The 20109-nt window shown below is 39.4% G+C and overlaps 1 protein-coding gene across 1 annotated transcript in view; it reads right to left on the bottom strand.

Annotated features, from left to right (window-relative positions):
* HGSNAT (heparan-alpha-glucosaminide N-acetyltransferase) overlaps nucleotides 1-20109 on the bottom strand; it is a 34002-nt gene that overhangs the window by 5022 nt on the left and 8871 nt on the right. The window contains exons 3-11 of the mRNA XM_008568301.1: nucleotides 16606-16742; nucleotides 16287-16408; nucleotides 13790-13859; nucleotides 10895-10964; nucleotides 9467-9576; nucleotides 7386-7462; nucleotides 6647-6677; nucleotides 1963-2123; nucleotides 907-1022 (exon numbers count right to left, since the gene is read on the bottom strand). Of these exons, the coding sequence (XP_008566523.1) occupies nucleotides 907-1022; nucleotides 1963-2123; nucleotides 6647-6677; nucleotides 7386-7462; nucleotides 9467-9576; nucleotides 10895-10964; nucleotides 13790-13859; nucleotides 16287-16408; nucleotides 16606-16742 (894 nt within the window). The remainder of the gene's footprint in view (nucleotides 1-906; nucleotides 1023-1962; nucleotides 2124-6646; nucleotides 6678-7385; nucleotides 7463-9466; nucleotides 9577-10894; nucleotides 10965-13789; nucleotides 13860-16286; nucleotides 16409-16605; nucleotides 16743-20109) is intronic.

Raw genomic sequence — 20109 nt, 5'->3', positions numbered from 1 at the left:
GAATATATGTAAAAGCACAATACAAACTATAAAGTACTATAGAGATAAAGGCAGTGTTTCTAAATAATGTATAAAATTATTTTATCACTGAAATGTATATGCTTTAGATCTGCACTAGCCACACATGACTATTTAAATTATAAATTAAATAAAGTTAAAAATTCAGTTCTCAGTCACACCAGCCACATTTCAAGTACTCAAGAGCTAACCTGGCTTGTGGCTGCCCCACTGGATAGCACAAAGAATATTTTCATCACTGCAGAAAGTTCCATAAATACCGCTTTACAAGTTTTTCCCCCTCCCAGTTACCTCCCTTCAAACAATAGTTTCAAATGCACAGTCAGTCAACCTCGCAGTTCTTTTTTCACATATGAATCTGGAAGTTGATGTATGGAAACCTGTTGGGGGGGGGGGGGCAGGATAACTGTTACCTGGGTAAACTTGACCCAGTAATTCATAGTAAGATAGGAAGTAATCACAGAGGAGGTGAGACACTGACACACTTCTTACGCAGAAGAATTATAAACAGCCAAGCACAACACTGTCTTCTTCCCATACCATACACCTTGGCACATTTTTGTGTAGACACCAAAATAAAAATGAAAAATTGGCAATAATACCCCAAGAGACTGAACTAGCAAACTGCATGATGGTGACATTATTTAATGCCATCAAGAATGCATTTGATTACTGCATGCCAACAAATTTGTTAAGAGGGTAGATCTCAAGTTAAATGTTTTTTTACCACAATAAAATATTGACACAAAGATTAAATAAAAATAATTACATGAAGGGGAAAGAAGAATGCATTAGCAGTACAGTATTATACTCAGAACTTAAAAAAATAGTTCTAAAAACTGTATAGTGATTTTTCCTCTTCTCTTTTTTAAAAACATGCTTTCTCACCGAGGCACAATTTTCAAGCACAGGTTTAGCAAAGAGGAGTTCCAACCCAGCAACCACAAAGTAAGTCACTCCCAACCGCTGTAGCACGCCAGGAACTCGCACCTTATCCCAAGACACTGCAGAAGATACGAGTTAGGGAAAGTGTTAGCCAACATCTGTCGTCTTATCCCAATACAACATTATTTTTTTCTAAGGGGGAAGACACACCTAAGGAAGTCTTTTTAAGCTCCTGGAGATGGAAATACACATAGTCAGGGGACACAGTGCAAACCAAGTTTCAAAAACAGGCCAATCCCATTCAATAGGAGGACGGCCAGGGGCATGGCTCAAACTTAAACAGGAAGCTGACCTCAGGTGTGGGGACAGAGCAGGGACTACCCCTGGCCCTCAAGTTCATCTCCAGACCCTTTCCCATGAGGAATATGGACTCAAGCCTCAGGCCCACCAGGAACTTGCGGACCCAACACAAGCCACTGACTGACTCTCCCTGCCCTATAGGCTGCATGATTATATATCTGCAAAAGAGTACAACCCTATAACAAAACCTATGAGGAATCATGCTGGGAACAATGGCTCACTTTTTGGAGTTCTACCAAATCTGCTTTTATGTGACACCAACTAGAAGTGACTTACATCTCCTCCTAGTGTGTAGAGTCCTTCAATAAAAGTGCTTATTGCTTGATTGCTTCACCAGATGACTGTCTGGATGTCTGTGTCCTCTTCTGCTCATGACAGCTTAAGCCCCTTGAGGAAACAGACTACTGCCTTTCCCAATTCTGATCCTGGTACAAAGCATGGGGCATAACCCAAAGCCTCAGCTTTCCTGTCTCACTGCACACCACTAAAGTAACAACAAAGATGTCTAAAATTCCAAGATAATAGTAATGATAATAATAAAGCCCCAAATTATACAAGCATTGTACTTGTATTTGCTTTTCTAATAACTGGGTTTTTTTGCAGGTACCTGAGATGGAGAAATTACATTTCTTTCAAATTACAACATATAGTTTCCATATCTCAAGCTGAATATATACTGACAGAGCATAAAATACTTACATGGACCAAGGCAATAATTGGGGTTCACAATGACAATTCCTATACAGATTAACAGGAAACTCCTCCATGCAATTTTCCCCAACAACTTCAATTTTGAACATCCCTGTTGCAGTACAGAAGTCATTGATAGGAAAATCGAAGACCCCATAATAAATACAAACCTAAAAAAAAAAGAAAACTAGCTATTAACAGGTGGCCATTTCCAATTTTTTGTTACATATTAATATTTTATAATACAGTCTTCAAAAATTCATGGAAAGATTTGTATTAACTTTTAATTCCATTTTTCCACAAATTTTTTGAAGTACTCCTGTACAGGCATACCTCATTTTATTGTGCTTCAGATATTGCATTTTTTACAAACTGAAGGTCTGTGGTAACCCTGTAAGCAAGTCTATCAGCACCATTTTCCCAACAGCACGTGCTGACTTCACGTCTGTGTCACGCTTTGGTAACTCTTGCAATATTTTAAACTTTTTTATTATTATTATATCTCTTATGGTGATCTGTGATCAGCGATCTTTGATGTTACTATTGAATTATATTGGGGAATTGCAAACCACGCTCATCTAAGACAGCAAACTTACATGTTGTGGGTGTTCTGTCTGCTGCACCAACCAGATGTCCCCTGCCTCTCTCCCTCTCCTCAGGCCTCTCTAACCTCTGAGCCACAACAATATTTTTTTTTTTTTTTTTGTCTTTTGTCTTTTTTCAGTGTCCGGCAACGGATCGCAACCCTCAGTGTTGCCCCCGTACCAGACCGGGGACCGGCAACGGGATCGCAAGCCTCGGTGTTGCTCCCGCGCCTCGCTCAGCCAGTGAGCGGGAGCCGGTCTGTATGTGGGATCCGAACCCTCGGACAGGAGCGCCGCCGCGCTTCCCAAGCGGCGCACTATCCAGTGCGCCACCGGGCCGGCCCCCTGAGCCACAACAATATTAAAATTAGGTCAATGCAAGCCCTACAATGGCCTCTAAGTATTCAAGTGAAAGGAAGAGCTGCATGTCTCTCACCTTAAGTCAACAGCTAGAAACAAGTCAGCTTAGTGAGGAAGGCATACTTAAAGTTGAAACAGGCCAAAAGCAAGGCCTCTTGCTCCAGTTAGCCAGGTTGTGAGTGCAAAGGAAAAGTTCTTGAAGAAGATTAAAAGTGCTACTCCAGTGAACACAAGAATAAGGAAGCAGAACAGCCTTATTGCAGATATGCAGAAAGTTCTAGTGGTCTGGACAGAAGACCAAATCAGCCATGGCACTGCCTTATGGCAAAGCCTAATCCAGAGCAAGGTCTGACTCCCTTCAGTTCTGCGAAGGCTGAGAGAGGTAAGGAAGCTGCAGAAGAAAAGTGTGACGCTAGCCGAGGTTGGTTCATGAGGCTGAAGGAAAGAAGCCGTCTACTTAACGTAAAAGTGCCAGGCGAAGCAGCAAGTGCTGATGTAGAAACTGCAGCAAGTGATCCAGAAGGTCTAGCAGAGACCATTGATGAAGGTGGCCACACTGAACAACAGATTTTCAATGAAGACACAACAGCCTTCTATTGGAAGAAAATGCCATCTAGGACTTTCATAGCTAAAGAGAAGTCAATGCCTGGCTTCAATGGACAGGATGACTCTCTTGTTAAGGGCTAATGCAGCTGGTGACTTTAAGTTGAAGCCAACGCTCATCTACCATTCTGAAAATCCTAGGGCCCTTAAGAATCATGCGAAATCTACTGTGCTCTATAAATGGAACAGCAAAGATTGGAGGATGGCACATCTGTTCACAGCATGGTTTACTGAATATTTTAAACCCACTGTTGAGACCCACTGCTCAGAAAAAATGATCCTTTCAAAATATTACTGTTCATTGGGGCCAGCCCGTGGCTCACTCGGGAGAGTGCGGTGCTGATAACACCAAGGCCCCGGGTTCGGATCCCATATAGGGATGGCCGGTTCGCTCACTGGCTGAGCGTGGTGCTGACAACACCAAGTCAAGGGTTAAGATCCCCTTACCGGTCATCTTTAAAAAAAAAAAAAATATATTACTGTTCATTGACTGCACCTGGTCACCCAAGAGCTCTGGAGATGGACAAGATTAATGCTGCTTTCATGCCTGCTAACACAACTTCCATTCTGCAGCCCATGGATCAAAGATTCATTTTGACGTTCAAGTCTTATTATTTAAGAAATACATTTCACAAGGCTATAGCTGCCATAGATAGTGTTTCCTCTGATGGATCTGGGCAAGGTCAATTGAAAACCTTCTGAAAAGGATCCACCATCCTAGAGGTGGTAAAAATATCAACATTAACAGGAGTCTGAAAGAAGTTGATTCCAACCCTCACGGATGACTTTAAGGGGTTCAAGACTTCTGTGGAGGAAGTAACTGCAGATAAGGTGGGAACAGCAAGGGAACTAGAATTAGAAGTGGAGCCTGAGGGCCGGCCCGGTGGTGTACTGCTACAGTGCACCGCTTGAGAGCGCGGCGGCGCTCCTGCCGAGGGTTCGGATCCCACATACAGACCGGCCGCTCACTGGCTGAGCGAGGTGTGGGCGCAACGCCGAGGGTTGCGATCCCGTTGCTGGTCCCGGTCTGGTGCGGGCGCGACACTGAGGGTTGCAGTCCGTTGCCGGTCACGAAAAAAAAAAAGACAAAAAGGAAAAAAAAAAAAGAAGTGGAGCCTGAGATGTGACTGAATTGCTGCAATCTCATGATAAAATTTTACGGGATGAGGAGTTGCTTCTTATGGATGAGCAAAGAAAGTGGTTTCTTGAGATGGAATCTACTCATGGTGAAGATGCTGTGAACTTTATTGAAATGACAACAAAGGATTTAGAATGTTACATAAGCTTAGTTGACAAAGCAGCAGCAGGGTTTGAGAGGACTTACTCCAATTTTGAAAGAAGTTCTCCTGTGGGGAAAATGCTATGAAACAGCATCACATGCTATACACAAATTTTTCATGAAAGGAAGAGTCAATCATTGTGGCAAACTTCATCACCATCTTCTTTTAAGACGTTGCCACAGCCACCCCAGCCTTCAGCAACCACCACCCTGATCAGTCGGCAGCCATCAACACAGAGGCAAGACCCTCCACCAGCAAGATACCAGTCACTGAAGGCTCAGATGATCGTTAGCATTTTTTAGCAAGAAAGTAATTTTTAATTAAGTTATGTACATTCTTTTTTAGACATAATGCTATTGCACACTTAACAGACTACAGTACAGTGCAAACATAACTTGTACACGCACTGGGAGACCTGCGTTATTGTGATATTCGCTTTACTGTGGTGGTCTGGAACTGAGCCCGCAATAAAGAGAATCAACACATGATTTGTTTCAAGTAACCAATTATTGAATTAACATCAGGCTGATAGTTGAGGAAGAAATTGAAACACAGCCCTCTTGGGCTGTGAGGTTTGTGACAGTGCATCTTCAAGTCCTGTCTTAGGAGAAAAATTCTTTAGCATTAAATTGAATTTCCAAGAACAACCCTTCCATTTAGTTATCACAGAGAAAAGACGATGAAGATGTCACAGTCCTAATAACCAGACATTCATTAGCATGGCCGCAAAGTCCCTGAGAACCAAACAAAACATCTCAATCATTTCTAAATTCACTCCTGCTCTTAGAGAATACAGATATTCTCCTTGGTGTAAATTAGGACACAGGTAATGAGGAAAACAAAAAAGGCCAATTTAAAAAGTAAATAAATAAATAAATAAATTCACTCCTGCTCTTAAAAGAAAAAAGAAAGCTTAATTTCTTTTTCCCCATTTGGTCTGAGTCACACGTATTTTTCCTTTCCTTTCATTTTCCATACTAAATTATCCCTAAATTGTTTCTTTAAAAGAGAATACTGATTTTTCTAATTATGTCGATCAGGGGCTGGCTGGTTAGCTCTGTTGGTTAGAGCACAGTGTTGATAACACCAAGGTGAGAGGTTCGAATCCCCATACTGGCCAGCCACAAAAAAATAAATAAAAATAATTATGTGGTTCACAGGGATGAGGGTTTGCTATTGCTGCAGTCCTTGGTGTGCCCGGCTTCCCTTCTTGGGTCCACCTAATCATATAAAAGCCTCTAGTAGTGGGAACTTTCTCTGTAGGGAACCTCAAAAGAATCACCCCCAAACCCCAAGTTTATATCAGTGCTAAAACACCAGGGAGCAAAGACCTACAACCACAGCTAGTACTGCTTCCTGATGATGGAGCAAAGTGCTCAATGCAGGAGAGCAGAGAGACAAATTCCATATCACACAGGAACTGTCCCTTAACAGAAATAAGAAACCACGCACGATCAGACAGTTTGGTTACTCCACTATTATTTTAAATTTTAATTTATTATTATCATTGCCCTGCTACTGATACCAATATACTATACTTCTTTTAGGAAATATGATTTTCTATTTATTTTCAGGATTACCAAAACTTAACTACATATTAAAAATTTATGATTTCCTACAAGATTTCAGGATCTGGTATATTACATCTATGCTAACAAAATGTTCCCCACAAAATCACTCATCTCTTATACACATGTGTAAGCACTATGCCAAGTATAAGACCATCCAGTAGCACAACTGTTGGGAGCATTTCATAACAGCAGAACACAGGTCTGTGGTCCAGAACCCAAGGCTAGCCTCAGAGAGAGGCACCAGCATCATGAGAGGACCTGCAGGAGAGATGAAGGTTGACTGTCAACAACTCACCATGGGAACACAAGGTCAGCCACCGTCAGTCCTGCAGAACACAAGCACAAACAGTAAGAAAAAGCACTCTGGAGTATAAATACTTCCTAAATCTAGAATGGACTTCATGAAAGGAAGATACAGAAAGTAAACGCATATAGAGAAGGGTACACACACAAACACTCCCTTGAGACTCGGCAATGAATCACTGGGCCTGGGGCATTTCTTACGAACATAACTGCAACCAAACTAGAATTGTGTGGACAAGTCTGTTATCTTTAAGCAGTGCTATTCAAAGTCCACTGTTCAACCCCTGTCAGGCCAGATTCACAGTTATTATTCAGCACCACTCAGACCAACCCCAGTTCAATGGAATCCCAAGAAGGACCACGTCTTAGGAGACAGAACCTAGAGAATATGGTGGCTGTAATAAAAGGCATATCTAAAACATGACAATGATCATTTACAACCAAATTCTTAACGTCTTCTGCAGAGTCCACAGCCCCACAGCAGAAACCTTTAGCGTCTACATGTTATTACAAGAAAGCATTATAGAACCATAGCTCACAAGAGGAAGAACAAAACCAAAGGGCTCCCAGAATAATCTATAGGTCATTCTAGGGGGCAGGAGCTCAGTGGCTCAGCAGAGGCTGACGTGCCTCATCTCTGGAGCTCTTGAGGGTATGCCAAGTGCTTCTCCTGACCTGCAGTTCTCCGGATGGACCTATGCAAGCAATGCTACCTGTAAGAAAGCTCTTACCATTCCAGCTTGCATGTCTGAAGTACCAATATTTTCCCCCTCCATAATTGACGAAGACCATGAGTATGAGAGCTATCCTATAAAGCCAACAAAGAGAACGCATTTAGGGTTTGCAATGTGATAAGGAAGGGCCCAACTGAAAGAAAAACATTTATCCTCACAAGATGCAGCCATGCAATAACGTAATTCTACTAAACAGTTTATGACATAAGATGAGACTTAAAAGAGCAAGAAATTATTATTTTCTAATCACTACAATTGGGACCATACATTAAAATTCTTCTGTTGCCACCATTGCCGACGTGATGTCTTAAGAAAAATTTACACCGCACTACTAAACTACATAACTTGAAAACAGAGCAAAGGCTGGCCTGTTAGCCCATGAGGGAGAACATGGTGCTAATAGCACCAAGGTCAAGGGTTCGGATCCCTGTATAGGCCACCTGCCAACAAAGAAAACAGCATAACATTTCTTTCTTTTTCTTTTTCTTTTTTTTTTTTTTTGTGGCTGGCCAGTATAGGGACCTGAACCCTTGACCCTGGTGTTGTAACATTACACTCTAACCACGTGAGCTAACCAGCCAGCCAAATATTTCCAATAACTCAGCTTTGTTCTAATTATTTCAACATCTCAGGTTAAAGAAGGCACACAATCATTTGAGTCAGAGAACTAAAGATTCAAACCTTGAGTCCTTTTCTCTTACTAGCCCTAAGACCTGGGGCAAGATTCTCATCAATTACTCAGTGTGCTCATCTATAAAAAAGCAAAAATACCATATCACATGTGTCTATTAAGTATATTATAGCGCCTAACCAGTGCTTGGCACATTTTAGGCACTAAATAAATGTTAGTTCTTGTCAATATGTGATTGTCTTATCTCCAAAAGTGATAATAATAACCAGAAAGAAAGAGGAACACAACAAAACAGACTCTGCAGATGCTCACAGCACAGGTGCTGAGGATGAAGACTCGGGCACGGTGACGAGGTGGTCGGTGGGGACACAGAGCCACTTGCCTGGAATCAAACCCTGCCTTTCCCCTTAGTACCTGAATGACCTCAGGCAAATTATTTAACTCAGTGGCTCCGTTTCTTCATCTGTGAAACAGGCATACTAAAGTACATGCTTCATAGGACTGTTATGAGAGTAAATAAATTAACAGTGACTGGCACATAATGAGAACTCAAAAACTGTTAGCAATTTTTCTATTATCATTATAATAGTGAATAGTTACTACCAGCTGGCTTCCAATACTCCTACTGGGAGCACGCCGGGCTCTGGACAGGCTAGGACAGAAGGAGAAGGTTATGACTGGAGTCCAGAAGGCCTTGGTGGACAGAATTGGAAGAGCTGATACCTACGGGCCAGCCCGTGGCTCACTTGGGAGAGTGTGGTGCTAATAACACCAAGGTCACAGGTTCGGATCCCATATAGGGATGGCTGGTTAGCTCACTGGCTGAGCGTGGTGCTGACAACACCAAGTCAAGGGTTAAGATCCCCTTACCGGTCATCTTTAAAAAAAAAAAAAAAGAACTGATACCTACATATTTATTTGTAGGTATGTAGTTTTACACTTTATTTTCAGAATTTGACCCTGGCCTTCGTTCTTCTATCAGAGCTATAAAATAATAATTTACTGCATAACTGTGGATTTGCTATCAAAAGGGCCTAATATTCTAGCTGTTTTGCCAGCTGTGAAGGATAAGCACTTCCTCTTCCGCATGCTACTGTTTCATTTCTAATTGGGTGTCTTCTATGTTGTCATGGGGGTGCAGCTGATAGCCTCAAGTACAGCCACTTGTCCAAATGCAAATGCCTTTAATGCAGCAAACTGCACACACCAGTGGACACTGGTGCTGGCCTCGTCCTGCTGTTCCTCTCTACCAGCATGTTAGATTGGCTATCGTGATAGTTTTCAAGTAAGGAGAAGCTGGCTGCTGACTTCATTTCTATATCCAAGAAGTCTTTTCTAGCCTAAAAAGTAAAGATATGCAAAATACCTTAAGCTGAAGGTGTCTTTATGTGTAATTATGCACCTCTAGCACTACCTGTGCCCACTGTCACAAGGAAGCCCCACATACCCCCTGAACGTGTCCACGCAGCGGAGGCGGTGTGGTGAGTGAGGTGGGCGCCATGTTCCTGGTTGGGTGTCACCACTGAGAGGGTCTACTGTGCCTGGAGAGCCCAGCTCCTTCAGGAAAAAAAAGGGAGAAAGATGACAATTCACAATGTTAAGGAGTAAATTTCCTTCTTCAATTTTTTAGGTCAGAAATTAGAGTGGAAAGCTAAAGACAGTTTTTCTAAACAATAATTTGTTTTTGTAAAGATCCTGTCTAAAGGTTTGGCTTTCTACTTTATTCGCTTTTTGTGCCTTTGTTGAGATTGCCAGGAGCCATGCTGATAAAGGACACAAAAAACTGGCCCATAAGTGCATCTAGTACAAGCATAGATGCAAACCTATCCATAAATGAGACTGCAGATGCTAAATGAGACTGAATTTATTAACACAAATTTAATGACATATTTAATCATTACAGTAGGCCATCAGCATTTATAGATTTAACACTGATGTCTTGTATTCTTTTTTTTTTTTTTTTGTCTTTTATCTTTTTCCGTGTCCGGCAACGGATCGCAACCCTCAGTGTTGCCCCCGTACCGGACCGGGGACCGGCAACGGGATTGCAACCCTCGGTGCTGCTCCCGCGCCTCGCTCAGCCAGTGAGCGGGAACCGGTCTGTATGTGGGATCCGAACCCTTGGGCGGGAGCGCCTCCGCGCTTCCCAAGCGGCGCACTTATCCAGTGCGCCACCGGGCTGGCCCTTGTATTCTTTTTTTTTAATCTTGACACTTTCTGCTTAACTGGATTGATTCAATAATGCTGCCTGCAGAGTGGAAAATGTCTCCAAGTCACACATGGTCGTAATATAGCCCAGAGTTCCAACCTCACTGAAGAGAGAACAGACCCTCAGGAGCTAAGATCCTCAACCTGGCCTTCCACAATGTAATAAGATTTATTAAACCACACAATAATGATTATTAAACATGAAATAGTAAATTCCAAGTTTAGAAAACCACCCAGATGGCAACCCTCGGTGTTGCTCCCGCGCCTCGCTCAGCCAGTGAGCGGGAACCGGTCTGTATGTGGGATCCGAACCCTTGGGCGGGAGCGCCTCCGCGCTTCCCAAGCGGCGCACTTATCCAGTGCGCCACCGGGCTGGCCCTTGTATTCTTTTTTTTTAATCTTGACACTTTCTGCTTAACTGGATTGATTCAATAATGCTGCCTGCAGAGTGGAAAATGTCTCCAAGTCACACATGGTCGTAATATAGCCCAGAGTTCCAACCTCACTGAAGAGAGAACAGACCCTCAGGAGCTAAGATCCTCAACCTGGCCTTCCACAATGTAATAAGATTTATTAAACCACACAATAATGATTATTAAACATGAAATAGTAAATTCCAAGTTTAGAAAACCACCCAGATGAAACATGATGCGTTCTACTAACTTACAGAATTGATGAGGCGATCAGTTTCTTGAGAATTTATTGCCTTAAAAATCCAATTATTAAAGTCATCCAAACTGTAAATAAATACAAGGCTTAGTTAATTTATTTTCTTTGGCAGAATTTTCAAAATGATTGGACATCATATTGAAATAAAATTAATTTAAGGTTCATATTCTATATTACTTGATTCCAGAAAGTTTTTTAACAACATAAAAATAGAAATCAAAGTTTATAGCAACAGTATTTATAAATGCTTGACCCTTACAGCAGATTCCTCATCAATAAAACAAGAATGATCACAGAGCCTTCATTAACAAGTTGTGAAGATTAAATGAGATAGCTGTCCCCTGTGGCTGGGATTCTTATTAATAATACTATTAAAGCTAGGCTGGCCGGTTAGCTCAGTTGGTTAGAGCACAGTGTTATAACACCAAAGTCAAGGGTTCAGATCTCTGTACCTGCCAGCTGCCAATAATAATAATAATAATATTAAAGTTAAAACAGCAAAAAATTGGAAACAACCAAATTCACTCAACACAGGAATGACTAAGCACAGGATATGACAGCTGTGTGATAGGATAAGATGTGGCTATGAAAACAAGAATGTGGGTTCTGTCCACACCACAAAATATAAAGTATTAAATACCATCATCTACATTCAGTTACAACTAAATAAAAATGCACATATGCATGCTCAGAGAGTCTGAAATAAACTCTGGAGTGATTCAAACAGTTAACATATTGGGTTCGTTTTTTTTTATGGCTGCTTTAATTTAAAAAGATAACCCGATGACATCAAATTGATTTATATGGTTAATAGAAGATAATACCTTAACTGGTTTTTCCTTAAAATGAGATTTCTAGTTGGGAAAAGATCTTTCAAAAAGTATACCCTGGCCTGTCCCAAAAAACACCATATGTTTTCCATTAACATCATTTCATCCATAAACACTTTAGTATGTATCTTTAAAAGATAAGGACTGTTATTATTTCTAAATGTAATCACAATACCATTATCACATTTTTAAATGTTAGCAATATTTCATATCATCACATAGCCAGTTCGGTTTCCCTGTTGCATAATTTTTTTTAATCCATATATCCAAGCATATTTGTAATTTCTCTTCCCCCCCCCCCCAAAACTCAACTCCCATTTCTAGTTTATTCAGCAACGATAATGTCACCAACACATGAAAAATATTAAAATAGACACAAGAAAGGGTGAAAAGAACTTGAGATATTAAAAAATAAAACAAAACAAAAAAATACTTCTCTTGTACATGCTTGTTTCTTAGGTGAAAAAAAGAGATTCTTTATTCTCTCTGCTTTTTTCTGGTTGTTTTCTGGTTCAGACTAACCTGAACTTTAGGAATTCTTGCTTTGCCAATGACAGCATTCTGCCCATGGGCCAGAAAGGCAGAATCACGTGCAAAGAGGAGCTTCGGTCCCACAGTACAACACACTGAATTTCTTCTCTTTACCTCAGCTATCAATTACTTTAAAAAGTGATGTAAGAAGATCCATTCATATGAAAAGCAACCAATGAAAGCATTCTAATATAATGGAACAGCATTTCCATCTTATCAAAAGATTGACAAGATAATACCTTAATTCAAAGAAAATGAAACTCCTCGGCTAGTATTCCATAATACCCCTAAAAGAGCAGTTGGGTTAAACATCTGCTTCTAAGCAGCAAGTAGTTCTTTTATCCTTATATACCATCAGGTTTTCATACATAGAATTAAACTATTTCTAAGATGCAGAAAGCTAGAGGGTCAGAGTGAATAAGCTCCCCAAAGTTTCAGGGTTTCCCCAAGCTAGCTGACTTAAAGGTTAGGTTTTCTTTCTTCCAAGTTGGATACATCTCGCCAATAAAATCTCATGGCCCTTCCTGAGAACCTAACAGGAAAAGCATGTGAAAATTCAATCAATCTTATTCCTTTCAAAACATGTAAGACCTTAAAGTTAATTAAACCAGGCCTGGATCTATTTTACTTTCTTTCTTTTCTAGTCTACTAGTGTACTCTCACCAGAATCACTGTTAACCAGGTAGAGAAGAATGAATTCCTTCTCCAAGTTGGCTAACTCTAAACAAAGTGAAGGGAGTCCATGCTGAGGCCTAAGGTCCTGCCCAGTCCTCTGTCCTTGCCACCAGGGTCCTGGGCTGGCAGGGAGCCAAGAAGCTGGACTGGAGGGCAGCCTGAAGGCTCAAAGACAGAGGACAAAGAGTCCAGCATGGCAGCAGCTTCGTAAAATTATCACAAGCCACACCTACTAGCTAAAAAGTAGGATGTGAGATTATCCAGGAAATAATTCTTTCCGAAGCATTTTCTTCATTTTCAGCCATGTGGGAGAACGGATAGCAAAAATCCCTTAGAACCTTCATCACCATTTCCCTGACGTCAGAGATCACGTCAGTCTACACTGAATTCCTAGTGCCTGGGACAGCACTGGACATAAATGCTCATTTAATATGTTCATTTAATCAAAGAACAATGGTCATCTGAAGGGTCAAAACTACCCTTCCTGAATACAAGTCAGCCCCAGTATTTATGGGTTCTGCTTCCACACATTCAACCTACAACAGATCGAAAATATTTGAAAACAAAAAAACTGCATATGTACTGAACATACAGACTTTTTCCTTTTTCATTATTCCCTGAACAATACAGTATAACAACTATTTACATAGCATTTACATTGAATTAGGTATTATAAGTAATCTAGAGATGATTTAAAGTATATGGGAGAATGTCCATGAGATATATGAAAATACTGTGCCATTTTATATCAGGGACTTGAGCACCTGTGTAGGTCCTGGAACCAGTGCCCCACAGATAGCGAGGAATGACTGTACATGATTTCTATATCCTAACTGCATCCTCCCCTAACATCTCACCTCAATAAGAACTTTAGGATGGATCCTGCAATGATGACTGCTAGACCAACAAGGAATGCGATAATCACAGCTACGAAAAGAAAAACCCATTATCACCAAAAACGTCATCATAAACATCAAAGTTATCACATCATTATATTTAATCTAAAAATGCGAAATGGAAACAAATGAGGGAAAAGCCAATTTTTACATTCTAAATTTCCTGTAAACAGTTTAGAACACACTTCATGAGGGGAGTACTAAATTTTCATTATGAAAAATAACAAACATACACAACAGTACAGAGAACTGTATACTAACCCACATATACCCATCACCTAGATTCTAGAATTATCAAGATACTGTCACTCCTGCTTCATTTATTACCACCCGCATCCCTTTTGGGCTAGGTATTTTAAAACAAATCCCAGACATCATCAAGTTTCATCCCTACGTACTTCAGTATGTATCTCTAAAGCATATGAACCTTGTAAAAGACACATTTACAACATGTATTTCCTAAAATGATGCACTGCGAAGAACACAACATCACTTCTGTAGTATTCTACCAAAAAATGCAAAACTTCTACTTACCTAGTTATGAGAGAACATCAAGCATATCCAAATTGAGGGACAGCCTACAAAATGAGTAACCAGTACTCTTCAAAGCTTTCAGGGTCATGAAAGACAAAGAAAGACTGAGGAACTGTCCTAGATTGGAACAGATAAAGGAGATCTGACAACTAAATGCAATGTGGGATCCCGGAATGGGTCATGGACCAGAAAAAGGGATGATTTTAAAAGGGGACATTAAAAGGGACAACTGGAGAAATTTTTAAAATTCTGCAGATTGGTATTTTATCAATGTTAAGTTCATGGTCTCAGTAATTGTATATGGGATAAGTATGCTATGATTGTACAGTTTAGGGGTTTAGGGAAAGCTAGGTGAAGGGTGTCTGGGAACTTCTTTTTTGCGAGGGTTGCGATCCGTTGCCGGACACGGAAAAAGACAAAAAAGACAAAAAAAAAGAAAAAAAAAAAAAAAAATTTCAAAATTAAAAGTTTCTTAAAAATGGGCCTTTTGTTATATAACCACAATGTCATACAAAATTAACAATAATCCCCTGGCTAACAATGAGGAGGTGCCTTCTGCAATTGGCCCTGCAAGATGGACATGCCCAGCTGGAGAAACCTTGACCTCTCCAGTGTAAAGCTCCCCTTTCAGCTGATGGTTTCATCCACTCCTATTGTTTTTGCCTGAATCAGTTATTTCATACGGGATTACAAAGTATCCTGCCATTCTGCCACATTTATTAGCTGGAATTCTTCTTTAAAGATTTTACCCTCATCAACTAGGACTATTTGGTTACCCTGAATTACAGTTAAAACAGGAAAGGCAGAATAAATGTTTAAATCTCGGGCCGGCCCGGTGGCGCACTTGGTAGGGTGCGGCGCTCCCGCCGAGGGTTTGGATCCCATATAGAGACCGGTCCGCTCACTGGCTGAGCGCAGTGCGGGCGCGACACGGAGGGTTGCGATCCCGTTACCAGTCGCGGTACGGGCGCGACACTGAGGGTTGCGATCCCGTTACCGGTACAAAAAGGAAAAAATAAATAAATAAATAAATAAATGTTTAAATCTTTCCTTTCAACTGACAATTTTAAATCACCGTAGTTAACATCAGGTGCCTTGTTACCTCCAAAGGCAACCAAAGTTTTGTTTTTGTTTGGGGAGGGTGGCTTCACTCTTTTTAGTTTCATAATGAACTCATAATTTTTAGATATTCATTATTTTTCATCAATTACATCCATTCTTTTTTTTTTTTCAGAGTCAATACTTTACTATAAAACAGGCTTTGTTTTCCATTCATTGTTCTTTTTAATGCTGAAACTGTCCCATATTGGCCCTTTCATACTGGCTCCTATGTTTTTTTGGCATAACCTCGCAGTCTCAGCAGCTGCCCCAGGAACAGTACTTACCCATGTCATAGGGATTGGTCACTGCCACTGAGGGGCAGCACTCACAACACTATCTAATGGGGACCTCAGAGTGACAGATTTTCTTCAGTGGAGTTATTAGAGGAAGAATAATTCCCCCTTAACCTAAGGGAACCTGTGACTGTCTACATAAGACATACAGAAAACACTAAACCCTAAATGCTAAAACAAGGGAAAGATGTTTAACAGTCAACTGCCCTATTTCTAGATTTAACATTTTTGTTTTATTTATGCTTCAAAATTAAACTAAATAACAACTATGAGAATATGTTGATATACAATTTTTAAATATATCACATAATTTTCTTGGTATACACCAATGACACTTTATACCATAACTAAATAATATATAATCCAGGTTTTAAATTACACAGGGTGTCATGTACTGCTTCACTCTACAAACAGTACTCAAAAACTGAAACCTTCTGATCTCATGAGATTAAGAGAAAAAAACCCAAAAACCAAACCCTGAAATCTTTGAAAATGCAAATTTAAAAGATCAACAAAGAACATATACATACGAAGGTCACTGTAGACTGGATTCTCATTAACCACCAGGTTACAAGCAATTTCACTGACTCCCTTATGGGTGTGCTTTACCAAGACAGAATAGTTTCCAAATTCTCCAAATTTGTATTCCAGCCTATGAAAGATTAAAACAAATGGCGAGATTAGGAAATAAGGACTTGGATTTTGGTAATGTCATCAAGGCAAAATGATATTCATTCCTGGGCGTAGACCAGGAAAGATAAAGAAAAATAGTTTAAAGTTAAAAACCAATTAGGAAAAAGTCGAAAGAAAATGCAGGCTTCAGTAAGATCACATCACAGCAGCACAAACCTACAAACTTCTTTCTCTTCCAAAGTACTGTTGATCTGCAGGATGGACCCGTGCTGGGTACTCACAGAGACAGCGGCAATGCCAGCCTTCCCAGGCTGCCCACTTGCAGAAACATCTGCTAGACTCTGAAACGAGCACTGTAAAATAAAAGCACGACTGTAACTGTTAGGGGTTTTTGAAAGTCTGTTGATTGTTAGAGGACATGAATATCCAACTGGAGATCCCGACATGACTTTTCCTTAATACTTATAAAAATTTTTAAATTTCAGTAATTTAGGTAAAATTGATCTATTATTTTATATTACAATAATGACTGCCAGTATGAAATTGTATAATCTTCACTCATAGGTAAATATATATTAACATATATGTTAACATATAATTTTAAATAGATATTGAAATATATATTAATATAATGTATACTAATTATAATAAAACATTTAAAATATGCATATATTCATATATAAACATATATTAAATATACAAACAATATATTGATATATTTAAATATATATTAAATATATTATTAGATATAAAATTTAAATATACTAAATATTAAAATATATTTTTATTTGTTAATATATACTAAAATATATAATAAAATATATAAACAATAAATATTTACAATTTATTTATTTCTCATTCGCCATACTAGGATTTTAAAATGATTTTTCTTTTTTTCATTTACTATATACTTATATCACAAAATTAAGATTACATTTTAAATTATTAGTAGATTAAAGGCTGGCCCGTGGCTCACTCGGGAGAGTGCGGTGCTGATAACACCAAGGCCACAGGTTCGGATCCCATATAGGGATGGCCGGTTTGCTCACTGGCTGAGCGTGGTGCTGACAACACCAAGCCAAGGGTTGAGATCCCCTTACCGGTCATCTTTTATAAAAAAAAAATAAAAATAAATAAAAATAATAAATTATTAGTAGATTAAATAATTCAACACTTTTGATATTTTGTTTCTTATGGTGTGACCCACTGGTGAGACACCAAGTTCCCTTGAACTCAATCTTAGCCATGTCCTCATGTCCTGTAATATTAAACTTTTAACTATCAAATATTTTTCCATTTGGAGTGCTTTCCTTTTCATCATTATATTGTGTTGTTTTTAGTTACGAGTTTGTAAACTTGTGCACAGTCACACTAATCTGGCTTATTTCCTCTATTGCTTCATCAGTTTAAAAGTGTATTCTGCCTTTCTTAGTATTTTTTTAGGCTGTGGGTTTTATGTTTTAACTTGAATCATCACAGTAGTTTTAAACGCCTTTCCCCATGCTCTTAGTTATAATTCTTTACATTCTTATGTAAATTAGACTCTACTTATTAACTCTGGCTTGTTGGTCTTCCTTTCTCTTGGCTACATAAATGACTGTGGCTTTGTAATATGTCTCATCAACTCTGGCTTGTTGGTCTTCCTTTCTCTTGGCTACATAAATGACTGTGGCTTTGTAATATAAGAAAGCAAGTCTCCATACAGCCCATTCTCCTTTTGAATCCTCTGATCCTCTTGCTAATTTGCTTTTTCATATGAATTGTGGAATTACTTATGCAGATTCTATAAAGTATTCCATTGATATACTAGCAGCAATTAAGTTAAATGCCTGAATTAACTGGGAAGTGCTACCATTTTTCCTATGTTTAGTCATCATATCAGAGGGCACTGGCTATCTTCTCTCTATATTTAACCTATATCTTTCCCATTAAAATGTTATCATTTTCTTTACATATGACCTCCATACATTCAAGGAAAAAAATGTAAGTCAAAGATCTACTTATATAAATCTTCCAGTATGCTAACTTGTTTCTACCTGATAGACTTTTATTTACAATTTCTGCATCCATATTAATTAGAAAGATCGACTTCCACTTCTTTTCATGTCTTTGCCAGATTTTAGGATTAACAGCCTATCTATACTACAGAACAGATTAGGTAGCAAGCCGTGTTTTCTTGGGGTGTGTGTGTTATATTTAGGGTCAGTTTATATAGAATGAGATTTATTATTTGAAAATATAGAAAAAATTACCTGTTTTTAGGTATAGAAATTCATTATAACTTTCCAGATTTCTTATTCAACTGCTCATCTATTTATGTTCTCAATTTTTTAAATCAATCTTCATATTATACTTTTGAAGAAAACATTGATTTTTGAATTTCAGACTCATTGGATAATTTTTTTTTTTTTTTTTTTTTTAAAGATGACCGGTAAGGGGATCTCAACCCTTGGCTTGGTGTTGTCAGCACCACGCTCAGCCAGTGAGCAAACCGGCCATCCCTATATAGGATCCGAACCCGCGGCCTTGGTGTTATCAGCACCGCACTCTACCGAGTGAGCCACGGGCCGGCCCTTGGATAATTATTTTAATTGCAGTTGATATATATCTTAATTCTTAATTTTCTTAATTTGCATTGTTCCTTTAAATTTACCAGTAATTTATCAATTGTGATTTATTTTTTTTTTTTTTAAAAATCATCTCTTCACTCGTTCTTATTTCACTTTCTAGTTACATATTTAGTTCTTTTATTGCTTCCTTTTTTCTTTTTGTTTTGATGATTACACTTTGCTTTCCAAAATCTTCAGGTCCCTACTCAATAGTTTTGCATTTTTCCTTTTCTTTCTGATTAACCTAAAGCACAACCCCTGAAGCTAGACTGAGGGGAGTGAATTCCAGCACTGCCACATAACAGGTAGGTAACACAGAAAAAAAGCTGCTTTATTTCTCTTGATCTCAGGATCACCATTTGCAAAATCCTCTCTACTGGACTGTTCAGAATATTAAATGATATGTAACATACCTGACACATAGAACAAGCCTTCAGTAAACAGTAGTAGCACTTCTATTACCATCACCTTTATTATTATAAACACTTAAATAAAAATTTTAAAAACATTGGTTTGACCCGGTCTAAACATTTTTCTGTGAAATACTTACGTCTATATCACATCCCTTATTATATTGTTTTTTGTTGTGCAGAGGTATGAGATTGTAAAATGTATAATCTCTGCTTTTTGTATTTAGTCTTTTTTGACCTAACACATGTATTTTCTATGTTGTATATTCTTTTTTTAGTAATATTTTTTTTTTCTTTTTGTCTTTTTTCGTGACCAGTAACGGGATCGCAACCCTCAGTGTCGCGCCCGTACCGCGACTGGCAACAGGATCGCAACCATCAGTGTCGCGCCCGCACCGCGACTGGCAACAGGATTGCAACCATCAGTGTCGCGCCCGCACCGCGCTCAACCAGTGAGCAGACTGGTCTCTATATGTGATCCGAACCCTCGGCGGGAGCGCCACTGCGCTCCCAAGTGCCACACTCTAGCAAGTGCGCCACCAGGCCAGCCCTTTTTAGTAATATTTTAAAGATACAGTAACATTAAAAACATGTCTATGTAGGGGCCGGCCCGGTGGCGCACTGCTACAGTGCACCGCTTGGGAGCGCGGCGGCGCTCCCACCGAGGGTTCGGATCCCACATACAGACCAGCCGCTCACTG

This window comes from Galeopterus variegatus, unplaced genomic scaffold (genome assembly GCF_000696425.1).
Source record: "Galeopterus variegatus unplaced genomic scaffold, G_variegatus-3.0.2 Scaffold395, whole genome shotgun sequence".
NCBI lineage: Eukaryota > Metazoa > Chordata > Mammalia > Dermoptera > Cynocephalidae > Galeopterus > Galeopterus variegatus.
This window is presented reverse-complemented; position numbering and strand designations above follow the sequence as displayed.